This window comes from Aulonocara stuartgranti (genome assembly GCF_965226115.1).
Source record: "Aulonocara stuartgranti genome assembly, chromosome: 3".
Lineage (NCBI taxonomy): Eukaryota > Metazoa > Chordata > Actinopteri > Cichliformes > Cichlidae > Aulonocara > Aulonocara stuartgranti.
Window position 1 is genome coordinate 71,280,106 of NC_138941.1, and position 20,465 is coordinate 71,300,570.

At 41.8% G+C, this 20,465-nt stretch overlaps 2 protein-coding genes across 3 annotated transcripts; both read left to right on the plus strand.

Moving 5' to 3' along the window:
* The first annotated feature begins 62 nt into the window (after positions 1-62).
* On the plus strand, positions 63-10,970 carry LOC309702004 (high affinity immunoglobulin gamma Fc receptor I-like). Of its 2 annotated transcripts, none has more exons than XM_082526375.1 (10): positions 63-681; positions 1,036-1,117; positions 1,431-1,466; positions 3,667-3,784; positions 4,282-4,430; positions 5,691-5,939; positions 6,775-7,041; positions 8,853-9,104; positions 9,245-9,382; positions 10,793-10,970. In XM_082526375.1, the coding sequence occupies exons 1-10, from the start codon at positions 637-639 to the stop codon at positions 10,897-10,899; spliced, it is 1,443 nt and encodes a 480-aa protein (XP_082382501.1). In that variant the 5' UTR covers positions 63-636; the 3' UTR covers positions 10,900-10,970. The 2 variants fall into 2 exon arrangements, with proteins under 2 accessions (XP_082382501.1, XP_082382502.1); XM_082526376.1 differs by having other exon boundaries at positions 5,697-5,939.
* Positions 10,971-13,345: 2,375 nt separating this feature from the next.
* Positions 13,346-19,988, plus strand: LOC309703609 (P2Y purinoceptor 14-like). The gene is made up of 4 exons (XM_082528529.1): positions 13,346-13,382; positions 18,582-18,696; positions 18,796-19,055; positions 19,257-19,988. Exons 2-4 carry the CDS (start codon positions 18,592-18,594, stop codon positions 19,906-19,908), a joined length of 1,017 nt encoding a protein of 338 aa, XP_082384655.1. The 5' UTR covers positions 13,346-13,382; positions 18,582-18,591; the 3' UTR covers positions 19,909-19,988.
* The last annotated feature ends 477 nt before the right edge of the window (positions 19,989-20,465 follow it).

A 20,465-nucleotide genomic window follows, 5' to 3' on the forward strand; every position in this document is an offset into this window, starting at 1 on the left:
AACTGTTTAATGTAACTTCTTTCTGTCTGTGTTTTCTGTATTCATTTAACCTTTAGGTTTGATTTGCCATAAACCAAGTGAGAAAGTATGTGGAATGGACATAACTGCCAAGACATCTTCACTGAGGGAGAGCATTTGTTATGAAGGGAGAAATCCATCCATCCATCCAGCCAAGAGGTCTCTTTAGCCCATGGTCTCCTCTTGGTAGGACATGCCCAGAATACCTTACCCACGAGGTGCCTGGTGGGGATCCTAATCAGATTTCTGAACCACCTGAACCAACTAGGAGGATGATTGGCAGCTCTACACTGAGTCCTTCTGATATGAATGAACTCTTCACTCTGTTCCTGGCTCATTCAAATATCTGACGTCACAGGAAGCAACCCTCTGATCCACTGGGAAACACCCAGAGTGCAGGCAGCAAGCCTACAAGAATACCCACCACGTTCTGCTGTATAAATGACATTTTAACCAGGGAAACTATGAGTATGACTCATGTCTCACTTCTTAAGTGGACATTACAGGAACAGCAGCTTTTGGCAGTTCAGTGTTGTCTTCATGACGCTTGATACTAAGCTGTTTAGAAGATGGGTGGATTCACAGAGCAGCTTCAAATAGACTTTGTGACTTGGAGTAATGAGCTCTCACCCTATGTTCCAGGAAGGAGCAAACTTATACCAGGTAGGTAAGAAAGATGTGCTGAAACCTATCAGCTACAACTGGCAGATTATTATATTCATATTATATTAATCCCCACTTTATTCCTTTTATAAAAGCATTCGATGGCTTCTAATGTACAGCTGGCTGTTTCATGTCTCAGTTCCTGCTTGCAATTATCTTTTGTTTTTTTCAAAGTTTGGTGTCAGAACAAGAGAATCTGAATCCTGTTTCATTTCTCCCCCTGTTTACAAACACATTAACATAATGTGCTACACCAGACAAAGGATTTCTTCTTAAATGCCTTTAAAAAATATTTTTTTATGTTCTTTTTGGCACATCCTCCTCCCCCCCACCACCGTGTGGTTTCTTTAACAGGATGTTGTCGCCACTTTTGCTACAAAACGGTCAGTGAAACTGCAGCGTGCAGACGCTATGAAGGCAATTCTGCTTCTCCTCTGTAAGTACAGAACAAAAATTAACAACCAAAACTTCTTGTCACACAATACTGCAAAAGTACTGTAGATTAAAATGCACAGAGGTGTGGTTGAGTTCTTTGTTGATGTATAACTCGTTATAACGTATAACGTTGTTTTTGCTGCACACAGTTCTGTGACAGACTGAATGGCTGTTTTATGAAAGTTTAAAGTTATCAGATGTCTTAAAGTTAAGAGTTGCAAATGAAACTTAGTGATTTCATGTTTGTGTCGTATGACTGAGAGTTTTTAGGAACACTTACACACTGTGTGGTTTGACTTTGACTTTCATATCAGTGTTGAGCACCTGCCGGACGTCAGCCCAGAGTCGTGGTAAGATTCAAGCCTGTTTATGTCTGTGTGTGTGTGTCTGTGTGTCTGCATGTGTGTGTCTATGTGTGTGTGTGTCTGTCTGTGTGTCTGTCTGTGTGTCTGTGTGTCTGCATGTGTGTGTCTGTCTGTCTGCATGTGTGTGTCTGTGTGTCTGTGTATGTGTGTGTCTATGTGTGTGTGTGTCTGTGTGTGTCTGTCTGCGTGTGTGTGTCTGTGTGTGTGTCTGCGTGTGTGTGTCTGTGTGTGTGTGTGTCTGTCTGTGTGTCTGTCTGTGTGTCTGTGTGTCTGCATGTGTGTGTCTGTCTGTCTGCATGTGTGTGTCTGTGTGTCTGCATGTGTGTGTCTATGTGTGTGTGTGTCTGTCTGTGTGTCTGTCTGTGTGTCTGTGTGTCTGCATGTGTGTGTCTGTCTGTCTGCATGTGTGTGTCTGTGTGTCTGTGTATGTGTGTGTCTATGTGTGTGTGTGTCTGTGTGTGTCTGTCTGCGTGTGTGTCTATGTGTGTCTGTGTGTGTCTGTGTGTCTGCGTGTGTGTCTGCATGTGTGTGTCTGTCTGTGTGTCTGCATGTGTGTGTCTGTGTGTCTGTGTATGTGTGTGTCTATGTGTGTGTGTGTGTGTGTGTGTGTGTGTGTGTGTGTGTGTCTATGTGTGTGTGTGTGTGTGTGTGTGTGTGTGTGTATGTGTCTGCGTGTGTGTATGTGTCTGCGTGTGTGTGTGTCTGTCTGTGTGTCTGCGTGTGTGTGTCTGTCTGTGCGTCTGCATGTGTGTGTCTGCATGTGTGTGTGTGTGTGTGTGTGTGTGTGTGTGTGTCTGTGTGTCTGTGTCTGTGTGTCTGTGTGTGTCTGTGTGTGTGTTATAGAATGTCATTTGCATTTCATCAGTGTTTTAGACAAAGTGAACTTTTTGACTGAAAGCACTGAGATGTTATTGTAAACATTTTCTTCTCTAATCTAAGGATCTTCAAACTGAACCTCACCAACTGTTTCCTGCCTGCAGAATCAGTCTTTTCTTCCTAATGACACCAACACAGGCTCCTAAAGCAAAATGCTAAAGCCCAATGTTTTCATTGCATTTTCTGCTCCTTTATGATTCATATTTACACATTGGAAATAACAGTCAATCATTTAAAAACAACCATCATCACCAAACAAAACTAAACAAGTCAGTTGCCTCACTGATGAAGGTCCCTTAGCTCCCCTAGCTGTTACAGTATCTTTTACCAAATCAAGCATTCTTATCGTAGCCTTAGCTCAACGCAGACGCATGTTTGCCCCTTGGTAACCAGAGATCTGTAAGACAACATGTCACACAGCAGATAAATGTCCGATCAGAACAAATAGCTGCCTTACTTTACTGTTTATTACTGCTGTGGGGCAACATAACACATGAGTTTTATTCATTACATTTCTTCTGTGTGTGTGTGAAGTGAAGCACACCATCATCAGATCTCTCAGACTCATTATGGTAACGACAGCAATTGCAAAGCTCAGTTGTTACACTGTTTCACTAACTTGGTAACTCTCTGGGTTTTTTATTAATTCATTGAGTGCATTTATTCACTTTGGCTAACATCTGGTCTCAAATAATAACCCCTCAGAAACAGCACTGAGCTGAAAAATCAGAATTTGAGCATTTTTATTCAGCAAATGTTCAGAAAGCCCAAAAGAACCACATGCTTATCTTATTTAGGCCATTGCATGGGGAGGAAACAGGAAGTCAGTCGACTTAGGAGGCACGGCTCTCATTGGTGCAGGTTCAACAGAGAAAGGCGCGTTTTCTTTAGGCCAAAGTTTGCATGAGTTTACATGACACCAGAGTTTGTAGTGGAGGAAGCTTCCTCAGCACGGGGTCGACTGTTCAACTACTGTTCACACGTAGGATGGTAACAATGTAAAGTGCCTTAAAAACCACACATTTACTACACTCACCGACTGTTTGTGGATCTGAGTGGATTATGTAGAGATGTTGCTGATGATGTGTTTTTCTCTCCAGGTATGATGGTACATTTCTCACTGATTTTTTTTACCAGATCCCAGCTCGTTTTGTTTGTTATTTTGGCCTTTGTTCACCCCAGAGTCAAAGCTTTCAGTTTAGTAACTTGTAAATTTGTTTCTGGGTATAACTTTGGGGACCACGGCAGGGTCACCTTCCTTTTAAACACTTATGCTGTGCTCTGTCAATTGTGTCTCTGTCTCTCTCAGCCTCTTTGAAGGTCACTCCCAACTGGTCCCAGTTTTTCGAGTACGAGCACATCAGTCTGAGCTGTGAGCGGATCGCCTCCGGTGAATGGACAGTGTGGCGATCCCCAGCGAAAAAAGGGTCAGTTTACTGCTCAAATAACTAAAATCACAAAACTGGCATGTTAAAGGAAGAGCACTCTTTATGTTTCACTCAGCTAATTCATCCTTTCAGTTGCTGTTGTGCAGGAAGAAAATCATTTCTACCAAGATGTTTTCAGTGTCTAAACCTGATAGAGTCATTTTCAGTGAATTAACCTAACTGCAGACTGAAAGCAAATAAAAGGAGATGTTAAAGAAAAGCAATCAGCAAAACAAAGAGCAAATTCCAGCGGTCTCATAACAACCTGCTGACAAACTGATATTTGACTGGTGATTCAGAGCACCAAAGTACTTTATGAGTGACAGTGAGAGTCAGCAGGCATCTGGCAAAATGCCTGGTTTGAGAATTTTTTGCATAATTTACAACTTTGGACTGTAAAATGTATCCAGTATAGTACTGAATTAGATAATTAGTTTATTCATAAGTCGTCTAAAAATGAAGTTGAGATTCAGGTTAACACAAACGATGTTTCTCAGGTTGAAAGTGTCTGACTGCACATCAGGCTGGGGTATTCAAACTTCCTCTACCTGTGAAATTAAGAGAGTCACACATTCAGACTCCGGGGTTTACTGGTGCCAGTCCACACACGGTCACAGCAGCAACGCCATCAGCATCACTGTCAATGGTAAGATTCATTAAACTGCATTTCAGCATGCCTGAAGGAGAAGCTACATAACTCCTGCTTCCTGTTTCTATGAAATTTAATGTGACTCATTCATGTGTGAATCAGCTCTTCTCTCTCCAATAGACTTTTGCAACATTTGCAACTTTACACGTCAGTGTTTTACAGGGAACTAGTTGTGATAAAGGGAAGCACATCAATATAAACCAAAAAGGTTTAGTTCAGTTAAGTGGACTCATTTTTATACACAACTTGCTTCATTCATTCGGGCCGATCGTGGCTCAAGAGTTGGGAGTTCCTCTTGTAATCTTAAGGTTGCCGGTTCGAGCCCCGGCTCGGACAGTCTGGTCGTTGTGTCCTTGGGCAAGACACTTCACCTGCCGCCTACTGGTGATGGCCAGAGGGGCCGATGGTGCAATATGGCAGCCTCGCTTCTGTCAGTGCGCCCCAGGACAACTGTAGCTGCCTCCACCAGTGTTTGAATGTGAGAGAATGAATAGTGGAATTGTAAAGCGCTTTGAGGGGTCCCGAAAAGCGTTATATAAATGCAATCCATTATTATAATTATTATTCTCCCATTAACACAAGCACTATTGACTAACTTGATATTTGGCATTGAGACTGGTGCAGTCAGGGATTGAACCACCAGCCTTTTGGTTGGTGGTCTGGCTCAGGGCTGCGGCTCCAAACAAGCCACACTTTTGCAGTCTAACATTAAAGTCTGTGAGCTGTAGCTCTTTGATGTGTTTCTGATCAGCAGCGACCTGCTCTACTTTCTGTGCCACAGCCAACCAGAGCTAATGTTCCATGTTATGTCAGTAAGCTCTCTGCATGTGGAAAAAATGATCTATAATGCTGCACATTTCTTGCTGCATGGGGCTGTTCATGATCTGTTTTAGAAATGGATGCCTGATTGACCTCTATGAGGCTGGTAGCTAACCTGTGCAGTGTTAGGTTCCCTAAACTGGGACACTGAAATAAAATCATTTTTAAAAGCAGATAAATTACATTTTAGCAATACCAAAAATGATCCCACTGGGCCTGTTGAATATCAGTTGTGTATAGAGTCCATGTGAAGTCTCTGTGTATGTGGACGCAACACCCCCAGTCCTTCTCTGTAAACCACAGTGACCTAATTTCTTTCCTGCAGAGATTCAGAGATAGCTGATTTTGTTAGCATAATTGTTCTAGGGCAGTCACCTCTTCCCTGTAGGCTGTCTCCTCACCTGGAATCAGACAAAAACATATTTCATTTTTCTGGAGGTTTAGAGAACCCGGTGATCCTGCTGAGTCCTGCTGCCCCTGTGGTGGAGGGAGAGAACATCACTCTGCACTGTAGAACAAAGAATCCCTCCAACCTCCGTGCTAATTTCTTTAAAGATGATCACCCCATCAAAAGTGAAACTGCAAACCACACGACCATCTACCAAGCATCTAAAGCTGATCAAGGTTCCTACAAATGTGACATAAGTGGTCATGGGGAATCACCATCCAGCTGGCTGCTGATACAAGGTAAGGAACAAAGTCATTTCACTAAATAACAGCTGTCTGCTTAAGCTGCTGCCTGTGACATGACCCAGATAAGTGAATGAATGGATGCAGACAGCTGTATAAAGACATAGTGAGGGTAAAGATGACTGAAGAAGAAACATTCAGTGCATCCTGGGACTCCCCCAGCAGCCTACACCTAAATGCAGCTTAACTAAGGGAGGATTCAGGGTAAGAGTGGACATGCAGCCAAAGTCCACAAAAGTCATAAAGCCAAAGTAACTTGTGTTTTGCCCACATACACCGATGGTGATCTCACAATCTAAACTGGCATTCATCAGGATTCATTCAGTTCAAGTATGAACAGGACGGCTGTGAGTATGCTGAAGGAACATCCTAAAAATCTCTTCTTTACTCTTGGATTTGGTTACCTGACATCATGTATTTATTAGGATTTGTGTTAATTAGAAAATCTTATTGTAAAACTAATTGTGTTACCAGTCTCAGTGAGATTCGTAGCACTGCAATACATCATCCAACACGTTGCTTTATATGTAATAATGTGTGCCAGTCGAACTGGGGTTTGTAAAGGTTTAAATATATATGATTTTAAAATGCATATTATATTAATATTAGTTGTAATGCCTTGCATGAATGGAATTCTGATTGGGGCTCAGCAACATAATAAATACATTAATTGAATTTTGTTGCATTTTTTTAGTGTAAAAAAGTTTTGACACGTGTATCATAGAAACAAAGTGAATAAGCAAAACAGAAGACGTCTCAAAACAACAGGAAATGTGAAAACATTGAATACAGCGCACATATTTTAACACACTGAGTCTTGTTCTGTCCCCAGATCATTCTGACCTTCCCACTCTCACACCGTCTCCCAACTCCGCTCAGATGTTTGAGTACAAGGACTTGAATCTGAGCTGCGGCATTCAAGGATGGACAGTCAAGAGATTCAGCACCTTTGACAAACAAGTGTCCCGATGTGAAGTCTGGGGAAACGCTACTTCCTATGGTTGCATCCTCCACAAAATCAGGGGGCTCGACAGTGCTGTTTACTGGTGCGAGTCTCCTACACACCAGCGGAGCAACTCAGTCAACATCACAGTTTATGGTAGGAGCGGGTTTAAAAATCTAATTTGAAATAGAAGCCCTCAAAATGTATACGAATGATTGGAAACTAAACACGTAATAGTCATGCTTGTAAAACACGTGTCAATGTTGTTATAACAAAAATGGTTAAATGAACACTTTTTGTTTTACACACAAACAGTGGAGCTGTACAGCTTCACAGCTGAGCTCAGTGGATGGATGCTTTACTATGAACAAACATAGTCGAGCTAAACAGAAAAAAACATGCATTTCTATTGCTTGTAGAAAATAATAGTTTCCAACTTCATGAGAATAGGTTGGCCAACTCTTCTTTACAGCATTGTTTCAGTTTATTAATGTGCACAGCTCTCTATCTTAAGATCCCACAGGGTTGCAGTCGGGTTCACTCCTGGACTTTGCATAAATCACTGATACATTTGATCACAGAAGATGTCGTTCTTAAAATCCTGTAACTAAGTTTAAGGATGTAAATTCTCCACTGTTATCTTTTCCAATGACATACGCCAACACAATGTAAAACAGCTACCTAGACTCCCACAAGACTGATTATCTTGTTAGTGTTGCATTAAACAGCTTTCATTGAAAAAGCAGGCCTCAAATCAGAAGTGCATGAGTCCCTGGTATAACTCACAAAAGTGTGCCTTAAAGCAGATAACCTGCAAGCTGTAGAGAAAAAGGCAGCTCACTATTCTAGATCTTCATTTAGACTGGAAGTAGAGTTTGCTGCTCTATAATAAAAAGACGTCTTAGTATTTGTCACTGAATCAAGACAACAAAAACAACCCCAGGTTTCCTCAGGTGACCACAATATTTTAATACACAGAGAAGAACATGCAATAGAAATTAAAGGTACTGCACTGCAGTGCTCTGAATCATTCCATATCTATCTAATAAACTCTGTTTTCATGTAGATTGATATCTCTCTTCACACACAAAGGTTTATTATGAAGTTCCACAGGGTTTAGTGGTGGAATCAATTATGTTTTTCCCAAATATATTTTTCCTATCATCACTTTGGTGCAGATAATACCCAGCTTTATCTATCCATGATGACACACACTGATTAGCTAAACTGCAGGAATTTCTTAAGGACCTGGATGAGCTGTAATTCCTTGCTTCTTAATTCAGATGAAACTAAGATTATTGTAATTTGCACTAAAAATGTTAGAAACATTGTATTTAACCAAAATGCTTACTCTGAGTGGGATTACCTTTGCCTCCAGTAACACTGCGAGGAGTCATTTTTGACCAGGATATGTCCTTCCATGTACATATTAAACAAATGTATAGGGAAAGTGCTGCATATCTGCAAGAAACGTTCATGCAAAAACTAGTTCAGTCATTTATTACTCAGAATCTGCACTGCTGTAATTTATTATGATCAGGATGTTCAGATGACCCACAATGACAGTGACTACTGTTGTAAATTGCTGCAATAAAAATGAAACCGAATTGAACTGCATCTTGTAGAAGTACTCACACTTGCTGATGATCAAATAATCAAGTGCATTTAGTAGCACCTGCCCAGAATACTTCCTCACCCACTGTTTCTCTATTCTGGCTTAATTTTTTATATGTCATGTCATGTAGTTCCTCTGAGGTTTTACTTACTTAATTTTAAGAACTTTAAGGAATCATAATATTTTATGTCCTGATACTTGAAACCTTAGCAACTAAGGAAGGTTTACTTTCTTTATTTACACTGATTTTATCTGCCTCTCATCAGACAGTGCTTGATAAATAAAGCTGAATAGCATGTTCTGCTACATGGCATGTACTCGTGTATTCAAACAATTTGTTTTTATCTCTCAGAACGAGAATATACTCCAGTGATCCTGCAGAGTCCCGCCCTCCCCGTGATGAAGGGAGCTAACGTTACTCTGCTCTGTGAATCAAAGAACAGTCAATCCGACATCCCAGCAACTTTCTATAAAAATGAATCTATTATTGGGACTGCGCCTAGAAGTCACATGATCATCTATAACGTCACAAAGTCTCATGAGGGCATCTACAAGTGTAACATGAGTGTGGGAGTGTCTCCATTCAGCTGGCTGTTCATCATAGGTAAGGACTGAAAATCCAAGGAATGACATGACTGGTGACTTTGGTCTTTTTTCTTTGATGTGTATTAGACACTGTTCATCTGTGGTTTAGAGAGAAGATAAAAAGAGCTTTTTTCCAGCAAGATCTTTGTTTGTTTATAGATCCTGAAGATCCCGATGCCCCCACCTCAGATCCTCACAAAAACCTGTCTTCTCTGGGAATACTGCGCTACATCTTGGTGTACTTCCCATATGTAATTTCCACATTCCTCATGGCTTCTATATATCGCATGTCTGCAGGTAACACTCATCACTATGTTCAAATATCACCCATCCATCTCGTAGTGTTGGATCTATAATCTTTACCAGAATAGAAAAACACTGGTTACTGAACATGCACATTTTGTCATAAACCAGAGTTACTATGTAAAAATCAGAGAATAACCAAAGTTATTGCCGCTTTGATGGAGGAAATCAAAATGCCTGACCCACATTTAATTACAGTTCACACAAAAGTCGATAAGAAAAGCAGGGAATTGGCAGACGAACTGGCCAACATCTACAGAGACATGTTTTCAGGGCTCTTAATCTAGCAGTTTCCTAGAAATCTGGGATGATGTGTAGAACAGCATCAAAAACAGAAATCCATTATTAGCGTATAAGTGCACCTGTATTTATTTTGTTTTTCACATCAAAATGATTTGTATTTGAACAAGGATAGCAAAAGACTAAGACATCTCATTGTGGTTCAATTTTCACTACTAATCGGGTTATTTAGGGACATGATCGATATATTAGATGATCTCATAGAGGCTTTGTGTTTCAGAAGCAACCCTTGGTAACCTCCAGTCTCTGTGTGTTTATTCTCAAACCAGTTGCTGAGTGGTTGTGAGATCAGTCACATAAAGGGTGCTGCATCAAAAACCTTCTTGCTTTGGACACTTGTAGATTGCAGTGGTTGCCCAGATGCATGGAAGATGCAGACTTTGCCTTAAAAGTAAAAGTTACACATCATCTGGTTTCTGTGACACTTTTACTACAGCTTGGCAAGTATTTGGCATTTATTTGGAGAAAAGTTAGTGTCTTCCTTTCAAATTATAGGCAACGTTTGCAATGTGCTGGTGACCAAATTAAATACAAGGAGGTCCTCAATGTATAGCTTTTTACAACCAGCTTCATGTTATGGACTGCCAGCAACCTTAGCAACCACTCATTGGGTCACAGAATACACATTATTCCAGAGGGGGTCAGTGACTGGATTAATGGGACCAATGGGCTAATGACTCAAAATCAATATACATAAGGGAATAAATGAAAGCTTAAATTTAAAAGCCATGATCTTCAGGCCCTCAGGCAGCACTGCAGTAACGTCTTGATATTCACACATCCCGGCTTAGGTTTGGAAGTTGTTTTAGCCACATGTTAGTTTTAGTCACTACAATCTGCAATTCAAATAAAGTCTAATACAGTTTGGCGGTCCAGTTTTGCTGTCTTAACAGTTTCCATCCCACTTTCTGTTGGCCCAAAATTATTTAAGATGGAGACAAATAGAAGCTCAAATCTATTGTCAGACAAGAATAAGTTCTAGACATTTACAGTCAATGCCAAATTAAGTTCAAATTAAGAATGTATTATTCAAAAGAAAAACGATTTCTTTATATTTACAGTTTGTTTCATCACTGTTATCATTTCTTACTTTGCGCCTAACAGGCAGGAGCTCACATGTTTCCATAACGATGCCTCCACCCACCGAGGAAGATGAGGACCAGTCGTATGATGATGTCATGGCTGACGTCACCACTGAGCATAATTTCTAACTTAAACTCTTTGTCATGTTTTGAAGTCCATGAATTTTGTTGCATGTTGTTTTTAATTTTTGTATCAATAAAGTTTTACTGTTTTTTTTTTTGTAAATTCATTGCTGTGTGTTTTCTTTAGTTTACATCTTCGACCTCTTAACATGAAAAATGAAGCGGTGCTTTCCTGGCAACAAACGTTATCAGGGTTAGAGGTGAGATTTTATTTATAGGATCTATTTTTAGGGCAAAGGGAGAATTTAACTGTTAGTTTCAAACTTTACTGGGTTGAAGAAGTATATTCAAAATGAATAGAACCGTGATGTTAAGCTGCCACCTGCTGATGGCTTCTTGTCACTGCATCTCTGAGAGGTGACTGTGGAGCTACAGCAGCAAACTGACTCTGAGATATTAAAGATGGAGCTTTATTAAAACACCACCAGACTTTATGCCTGACTTCAAACATACATGTGGCTTAAAACTGATGATGCATATACATGTATATTTTAGTTAGTTGGTATTTAGTTGTGTGAAGGGAACCTGCAAAGTGCGGTGTATATGACAATAAACTTCTTGAATCTTGAATATTTTTTTTAATGTAATGCTTACACCCCACGAAACAGGCCGTCTGTTTTTTCAGTCTGATGACTGACAGCCTGCACAGAAGGAACCCTGATCCTCTCACCAGAGAGAGGCCAAACTGAGTGCAATCATGGTTGGCTGAAACAAATCACAGAATGCATGAAAGCTATTGGAAAAGGTACTAAATCAGCTCAATTTAACTGAGCAAGTGAAAGAAAGTTTAAAGTAACATAAAAAGAAAATCAAATATTTTCCACAACATTTCTTTTGCTGGCCACCTTTTCAGTCCCCAGAGAAACTGCGATATCAGCCAGTCTCCGGTGCAGCCGCTCCACTGCTGGCTGCTCATTTGACCTCCAGAGATGCTCATGTGTCCTTCTCCATGTCCAGGCTGATGCTCTAAAGTGTCTTCAGGCCTCGCTCAGCCTCGTGGTAGACCCCCTGAAGTGGTTAGCCCCTGCACAGGGCCTTCCTTTCTCCTGTCGTTGTCTCCTATGCTGTGCAAACCTCTCACACCTTAGTTTATTCTTGCTTTTGTATCTTGCTTATCTTTGGACTTCAGCACTAAATGGTCCCTTGAGTTTTCATCTGCCTCCTTTTTCTACATTTGGGTTAAAAACTTTCTAGATTTAGTATTTCTAGTAATTCATAGCATCTGTAGTTATGCAGTGAAATGGGTAACACAGCAAAAGAGTTTGTAAATGTAAATGAGCAAAAACACGCAGCCATTAGCTGTGTTTTCACTTCTATTATGAAAATAAAAAATGGTGCCAAAAGGTAAAAAACTAAAATCTTGAAAATAAGTTCTTGCTATGAGAAAATATTGAAATTAAAACAGGTTTTGACACTCACTTGAATTCAGATTTCACACATTTAACACTTCTTACTTTGTTGTAAGACTTGGGCCACAGACTGGTTGAGTTTATTCATGCCTACAGATCAGTAATTGTGCTAATAGCTGGCAGCTAGCATGGAGTTGATGGGGAGGAGAAACTTGTTGTGGGCAGCACACATGGGAGAATTTCAACCCCAGGTTTGACCACGAGAACAGTAGAAGCATTCAGCCATCCAAAAAACATCTATCCAGCAAGAGACGCAGCTGCAAGATGCACATGTAACCTAGATTTGCTTCTGAGTAAAATATCATGAGCAGAAATGATGCTTGCCAGTGAAACTACAGCAGGAGGAATCTGCCAGTTCTGCAGTAGTTAGAGCTACAGTAACAAAATATGCACAAATGCTGTCTATTTAAGATCATGTTTGTGTTGAGTTCAGCCTCATGTTGATCTCTGATATCATATTCATTTTCCTGAATGCTTGGGATCGATTAAAGCTCTTTCTCTCACTGATATCATTTGACTCAAAAGGCCTCACCTCCTGCAGGAGGTGCTGTAGTAGAAGAAGAAAACCAACCTACAGCTGGATGGTGAAGCTGGTGTTGATTGTTTTGATGAGCAAGTCGACATTAGAAAGAGATCTGAGATAACGTCAACGGGCACTAAAAAGTGCCTTCAAAACAAAATTCCCCCTCAGTGTACGGAAATAATGTGCAGTACAGATAAGCAAATGACGCATGTTGTGGTTGCTTAAGAGCAAAGTCAGACTTTGAGGGGAAAAATCTCAAATCAAACTGAATTATAAAGGTGGAAAACCTGTGAAGTCTTATCAGAAAGTGACAGTGTGATATGACCATCTGAGAAAAAAGTCCTGACATTTGAAGAATACAATATGCAGGCAACCTGTGCATCATAAATGATGAGAAAGCATATCTGTTCCTGCGTTGGAAATTTGTAGCCCAGTTTAGCATAAAATACAAAGAGGAAATAAGTATGAGGGTAGTAGTGCGGTCTTTGTGAGTTTCCTGATTTGCAACAATATCATTAAACTCAGAGGACTCAGCGAATCAAGCAGCTTTTCCACAGGTGAGTCTTGTTTACGCTCAAAACTTTTGTGCTTAAGTTCTAATTTCATGCTTAAGTTGAACGATGATTTGTAGCAGCTTCTGGGCAGTAGAAACACACAGCTGCCTCAGCACCACAGTTGGCTCCTGCCAGTGTTCAGGGTGCAGATCTATTGATGTCATTACAAATTGGTTATTGTTGTTGTTATAGACAAAGACTTAGAGTGTACTGGTGCCAAATGCACTGATAATCAGCCTCACACTCTTTTATGGCTTCGTTATGAACAATCTGTTCACTACCATTCAAATGTTTGGACACCTTCTCATTTAATGTTTTTTCATCTTTCGTCCTGGAAATTGTTTTTAATGGAGTTATGTAGTAAACAAAAAAGTGCGAATCAACTCAAAACACGTTTTATATTTTAGATTCTTGAAAGCAGACACCCTTTGCTTTGTTGACAGTGCGCGTTTCAATTACCGCTTTTAGCTTGAATATCAAAATATAAATGTATTTTGCCAGAAACACCAGAATCTCAGGTTAAAGCTTTCATTTGAACAACCATCAAACAGCTAAAACAGCAAATGACAGCAGGTAAACAGATTCCAAATGAAGACGTAAACACAAAGCTCACCGACGGCACGCATACAGACCTGCTGCTGGGGCTGAAAGCCAACATCTTACAGGTTCTGATTCTGCACATTTTGTCACTCTCCAACCAAAATTCATTGAAACAGCAGAAGAAGGAGATCAAAACTACGCGTCACATTTTATAGACATTTACATTCACAGCATAAACAGTTCCCTCTTACTTTCCCTCTTACCATAAAAATCACACTTCCTGCACAGCTCTCTCTCTCTCTCAGTGTTCGCTCAGTTCACGACCAGTATCTATATCTAAGAAATGTAAACTTTTTAAAACCCTTAGCTGTGTCTCTAATCAAACCTCTGTAACTTTTCTCTGCTTCAGTTCAGCAGCATCACTTACTGTTCATATGCTGATTAATGCTTCCCTCAGTTTTTGTTCTACTCCAGAATATTTTTAAGGTATTTGCTATAAAAAACCAGGCCAGGAAAATTTCCTTCATGTTTTTCTGTGTTTTAGCCTCACTTACACTGACAAAAAGGCATCTGCTGTGATGTTTACACCTGTGATGAAGTCTCACGAGTGTTAGTACTGATAAATGATCAGAATTATAATATTTCTTACTGTTTGAGGCAAAATTTCCCTAATTTAAATTGAAACAAATTAAAAACAAATCGATTACAGAAATCAGTGACGATACCCAGCCCTCCTGCAAACCCTTGACCTTCTCTCGGTGAGATTCATGTTGTAGACACCTGCCGTGGTCTTCACTTCACATTCCTTGTCAGGCTTGTCAAACTTGTCAGTTTGCATGTTCTCCCCGTGTTTGCCTGGGTTCTCTCCAGGTACTCCGGCTTCCTCCCACAGTCCAAAGACATGCAGTTAGTGGGGATAGGTTAATTGATTAATCCAAATTGCCCATAGGTGTGAATGTGAGTGTAAATGGTTGTCTGTCTCTGTGTGTTGGCCCTGTGACAGACTGGCGACCTGTCCAGGGTGTACCCGCCTCTCATCCTATGACAGCTGGGATAGGCTCCAGCGCCCCCCGCGACCCTGAAAAGGATAAGCGGAAGTGAATGAATGGATGTTCAGACTTATACCACAGGTTGTTGTTAATTTCAGATGTGTTCATTCATAGTTTTGATGCTTTCAGTGAAAATCTTCAATGTAAATAGTCATGAAAATAAATAAAAACCATTAAATAAGAAAGGATCTGTCTACCAGAGGACCCAAGCTTGAAGGATAGACCACCCGCAGGGGCAAGAGGGGATTTATTATTATTATATACTCAGCCTTGGAAAGAGCAAAGATGACTGACAACCTTGGCCAACCACTTGAAGAAGTATACTAGAGATATTAAAGGCAGAAGAATAAACCAGCACTACTCCACGGAGCCATCTGAGGTGTACTCTGAGTGGCAGGGGAACAAAATGAGAACAGTGCCACTAAAGCTGGAGACAGAGCAATAGTGGAAGAGCATAAGGGAGAAGGACGCAACCATGACGGCAATGCTCAGAAAGGGTCATCAGTATGAGCTGAAAGTTGGACATCAACAGGCCCATGATTCACGTCCACTGGCTGAAGAAACTGACTCCACTCCATTAGTGACTAGCAGCACACACACACACACACACACACACACAATCAACCCAGTTGATAGTCAATGAGTCACTTCCAGAAGGGAGCAGTCCCATTTAACTACTGAAGAACAACCTGCCTCTGTAACACATGGATTCTCCTGATGTCGTAGTGGCTGAGTTAACCAGGCACATGGCTCAGTGCATGAGTGGTGCACCAAAAGACATTGGCAGGAATACCAGAGGAGCGAAACACGAGAAAATATTTGACAGTGTCATCTGCTTATGTATGCATTTATATATCACCAACATACTGTGCAACAATCTGATGTTACAAGCAAGTTACGTTAAGGATTTTACCTGGTTAAATGTTAGTTTAGCTGACAGCTTTCATCTGTGTACTGAGATGTATGGGCATCCAACTTTGGATCAGCTGATCAGCTTTTCAAGTTGCTATTCAAAAAGCCCAATAATGGGGAAATACAATAATAAAGCCTCAAAGTAACAAAAGCATGAACCTTGATCGGATTAAAGAAGGCACTGCTTAAGTAGATACCTGGTTAATTGCAAGTTAAAGTTATTCTGATCATATTCTGAATGATTTGCCATTGTGACTGGGGCCCAGTTAAACAATGACTACGTAGTAAGACAGTTTTGAGATGTTTAGACGAAATACAGTTCCTATGCAATATCACTACACAAGATGGAACATGTCATTAACACAGTAAGTGATGTGATTTAGAAAGGAAATAAGCATAATGATATTAAGATAAGATAAGATAAGATAACCTTTATTAGTCCCACACGTGGGAAATTTGTTTTGTCACAGCAGGAAGTGGACAGTGCAACAGTTATGACGCAAAAATTAGAATACAATAAGAATAAATACAGTACACAGCTGTACAGAATAGAATAAAATAATATACTATATACAGTAGAATAAAATAGAATAAAAATATACAATAAGATAAAAATAGAATACGAATGCTATATACAACTGAGTAAAAATACAACGATGCCAGAAAAGATTATTGCACTTAGTGTTATTGCACATGTGTGGATGTGTGTGTTTGTTCAGTTAAAGTCTTTGTTGTGGAGTCTGACAGCAGTGGGGAGGAAAGACCTGCGAAATCTCTCCGTCCCACACCGTGGGTGCCGCAGTCTCCCACTGAAGGAGCTGCTCAGTGCTGTCACAGTCTGCTGCATGGGGTGGGAGATGTTGTCCATCAGGGATGACAGCTTAGCCGCCGTTCTCCTGTCACTCACCACCTCCACTGGGTCCAGAGGGCATCCTAGAACAGAACTGGCCCTTCGGATCACCCTGTTCAGTCTCTTCCTGTCCCCAGCAGAGATGCTGCCACCCCAGCAGACCACACCATAAAAGATAGCAGAAGCCACCACAGAGTCATAGAAGGTCTTCAGGAGTGGGCCCTCCACCCCAAACGACCTGAGTCTCCGCAGCAGGTACAGCCTGCTCTGCCCTTTCCTGTAGAGGGCGTCTGAGTTATGAGTCCAGTCCAGTCTGTTGTTCAGATGAACACCAAGGTACCTGTAGCTGTCCACAGCCTCAATGTCCATACCTTGGATGTTCAGTGGTTGCAGTGGAGAATGCTTGTGCCTGCGGAAGTCTACCACCAGTTCCTTGGTTTTACTGGCGTTGATCTGGAGGTAGTTCAGCTGGCACCAGTCCACAAAGTCTTGAGTCAGTCCTCTGTACTCCTTGTCATCCCCATCAGTGATGAGGCCGACTATTGCAGAGTCATCAGAGAACTTCTGCAGGAAGCACTGGGTGGAATTGTGGGAGAAGTCTGCAGTGTAGATGGTGAAGAGGAACGGAGCCAGAACCGTTCCCTGTGGGGCCCCCGTACTGCAGACGACCCTGTCCGACACACAGCCCTGAGTCCTCACATACTGTGGTCGGTCGGTGAGGTAGTCCAAAATCCAGGTAGTGAGGTGATGGTCCACTCCAGAGTTCTCCAGCTTGTCCTTCAGAACTGAGGGAAGAATGGTGTTGAAGGCACTGGAGAAATCAAAGAACATGATTCTCACAGTGCTTCCAGCGGTCTCCAGGTGAGCGAGGGAACGATGTAGGAGGTGAATGACGGCATCATCCGCTCCAATGCCAGGCTGGTAGGCAAACTGAAGTGGGTCCAGTGATGAGCTTGTTAGGCGCCGAAGCTGAGCCAGGACCAACCGCTCCAGGGTCTTCATCAGGTGGGATGTCAGAGCCACCGGCCTGTAGCTGTTGAGGTCCTTGGGGCGTGAAGTCTTTGGCACTGGTACAACACAGGAGGTTTTCCAGAGCTGTGGGACTCTTCCCAACCTCAGGCTCAGGTTGAAGAGGTGCTCCATCACCCCACACAGTTGGTCCGCGCAGGACCTGACGACCCTCGAGCTGATGCCATCTGGGCCCGCTGCCTTCTTGCCATTAATCCTCCTCAGTTCCCTCCTAACCTGGGTGGTTGAGAGAGACAGGCTGGAGCCTTGTGTTGAGTGTGTATTGGATGCTGTTGTTGGGGGTGGGGAGGAGTGAGCAGGGTGAATAGAGGAGGTGTGAAGTGTCTGAGGTGTCAGAGGTGGAACAGCAGCAGTGGGGGTGGGTGAGTCTGCAGCCGATGTTGTAGACTGTCTCATGGTTGAATCAAATCTGTTGAAGAAATGATTCAGTTCATTTGCCCACCTCACATCCCTCCCAGGCAGAGAGTTCTGCTGTTTGTGGCCTGAGATGGTTCTGAGGCCTCTCCAGACTTCACCAACGTTGTTTTGCTGAAGCTGGTTCTCCATCTTCTGCCTGTAGCTGTCCTTCCCATTCCTTATCAGTCCCCTCAACTCTCTCTGCACCCTTTTCAACTCCTCTTTGTCTTTGGATTTGAAGGCCCTCCTCTTCTGCTTGAGGACAGCTTTAATTTCTGGGGTAATCCAAGGTAATCCAAGGTTAAAGAAATGGATTAAAACACAATACTAATAATAAAGTGTTAGAATAATAGGTCGGTTAAGACTGAGCAGTGGATTTCTATGACTGCTCCTTCTTGAACTCAATAAATTGGATTTATTTTTCAGCTCCAGAAACATGGCTGACACAATAAATGTGACTTCATCTTCCAACCAGACCTGCGATGCTGTTAACACTTCAGCCTATCCTTTCTTTATGCTGGTCTACAGTCTAGTGTTCCTGGTAAGTTTCAAATCATCAGATCACTGTTAAAAATGTGTTAAAGGTTCTCAGTGTATGTGCTGAAGTCCTGTCCTCTCCATCCTTTCTGTGTTTCTTTAGGTGGGGTTAATCCTCAATGGCTTCATCATGAAGTTCCACTTTTGTGGAGCACAGCAGCGGGCATCGAGCAGCTTGAAGATCTACCTGAAAAACCTGACAGCTGCTGACTTCCTGCTCTGCCTCTTTCTGCCACTCCGCATCACCCACTATGCCAGCAGCTCTGTCATCATTCGGCAGCTCTACTGTAGTTTTGGAGCTTGTGCCATTTTCATCAACATGTACGCCAGCATCATATTCATGGGCTACATCGCTGCCAACAGGTAAACTTCATGATGAAGATTAGAGGAACCTTTTACCTTTTACTCAAACTGCATTTCATGGTAATGCTGTTTACGCCTGACAGCTTGACTAAAGTGCTGACAAGAATTTTTACTTTATTAATGATTTCTGCTGATTTCAAACTAATAATTAATAAATAGTGACTGATTCATCTACTCAACCCCCGTTTCTTTTCTCTTCAGGTATCTAAAGATCGTCCGACCTTCAGGAACTCACATCCTGCAGACAGCAAAAACTGCCCACATCATTTCCATCATTACCTGGGTTTTCCTCCTGGTTCCGACTGTGACATACACCATCCTGTTTTTCATCACCCAGACCCCTGTGACCTCTAACCCCAGCTGCTGTGATCCCTTCTTTAGTGAATCAATCAAGTTGTTCTTCACAATCATCCACACTTTGTCTCCCATCATCTTCCTCGTGGTCTTCATATCCCTGGTTTTCTTCTATTACAGCACCTCCCGCAGGGTGTTGCGGGCACAGCAGAGGCAGCTGGCCTCCTCTGGCTCCGAGAAGCTTGTCAAGCCTCGCAGGAACATGTTGGTGCTGGTCAGCATCTTCTGTGTTTGCTTTGTCCCCTATCACCTGGCTCGTCTTCCCTATAGTCTTCTGTGGAGCAATGACTCTGTAGGCTCAGTCTTGAACTATGTAATGGAGGTGACCACCATGGTGGCAGTTTTCAATGTCTGCCTGGACCCTGTTGTTTACTTTTTCCTCTGTAAGTCTTTCCGGGCAAAGGTTAGAAAGGTGTCCAGGACAACCAACAACCAACAAGCAACTGAGGAGAGTGAGAGTACCAAAGAGCCACTGGACAGTGTTCCAGCAATGAAGTAACCCAGTGAGTTGTAAGGAAAAGCTCAACATTTTATAAAATAGAGAGATTTGCATTTGGTTTGAGAGTCAGATTACACCAGTGAAACCAGTGTCATGGATCCCTAATCCTTGTCAGTTATATGACTCTCTGCTAAGCACATGAATCAATACAGTGCTTAACACAAACATAAAGACAGAATCAGTGTTTGTGTTGCTTTCAGCTATTAGCACAGTGGCTGATTTAGCATAAACAAATTGAACCAGTCTGGGTTCACATGGATATAACACTTGGCATCTGATGAACATTTACAGAGGACAGAGATGACTCCCTTTGGGGAGAGTGTGATGGTATGATGACAGTTATGAAGTGAGGGTTAAAGCCATGCACACACTGGAAGTGATTCCCCTCATCGCACATGGCTCTGAAAATGGTTGTTGGTCACTTGTGGACATTGCAGGCTATGGTTGCCTGGGTAACGCTTTAATGTATTTATTACCAGGTTGTATATCAATCAGTGGTTCCCCATGTTCTCATTGGTAGTTGCTTCAATCTCTTACCTGGGCCCAGAAAAATGTCG

Bases quoted from the DNA above. Each gene is read 5' to 3' on its own strand.
- LOC309703609 (XM_082528529.1), top strand. From the start codon at position 18,592: ATGGCTGACACAATAAATGTGACTTCATCTTCCAACCAGACCTGCGAT. The intron at 18,697-18,795 runs GTAAGTTTCAAA...GTGTTTCTTTAG, and splicing joins TCTACAGTCTAGTGTTCCTG to GTGGGGTTAATCCTCAATGG. The intron at 19,056-19,256 runs GTAAACTTCATG...TTTTCTCTTCAG, and splicing joins GGCTACATCGCTGCCAACAG to GTATCTAAAGATCGTCCGAC.
- LOC309702004 (XM_082526375.1), top strand. From the start codon at position 637: ATGAGCTCTCACCCTATGTTCCAGGAAGGAGCAAACTTATACCAG. The intron at 5,940-6,774 runs GTAAGGAACAAA...TTCTGTCCCCAG, and splicing joins CAGCTGGCTGCTGATACAAG to ATCATTCTGACCTTCCCACT. The intron at 9,383-10,792 runs GTAACACTCATC...TGCGCCTAACAG, and splicing joins TATATATCGCATGTCTGCAG to GCAGGAGCTCACATGTTTCC.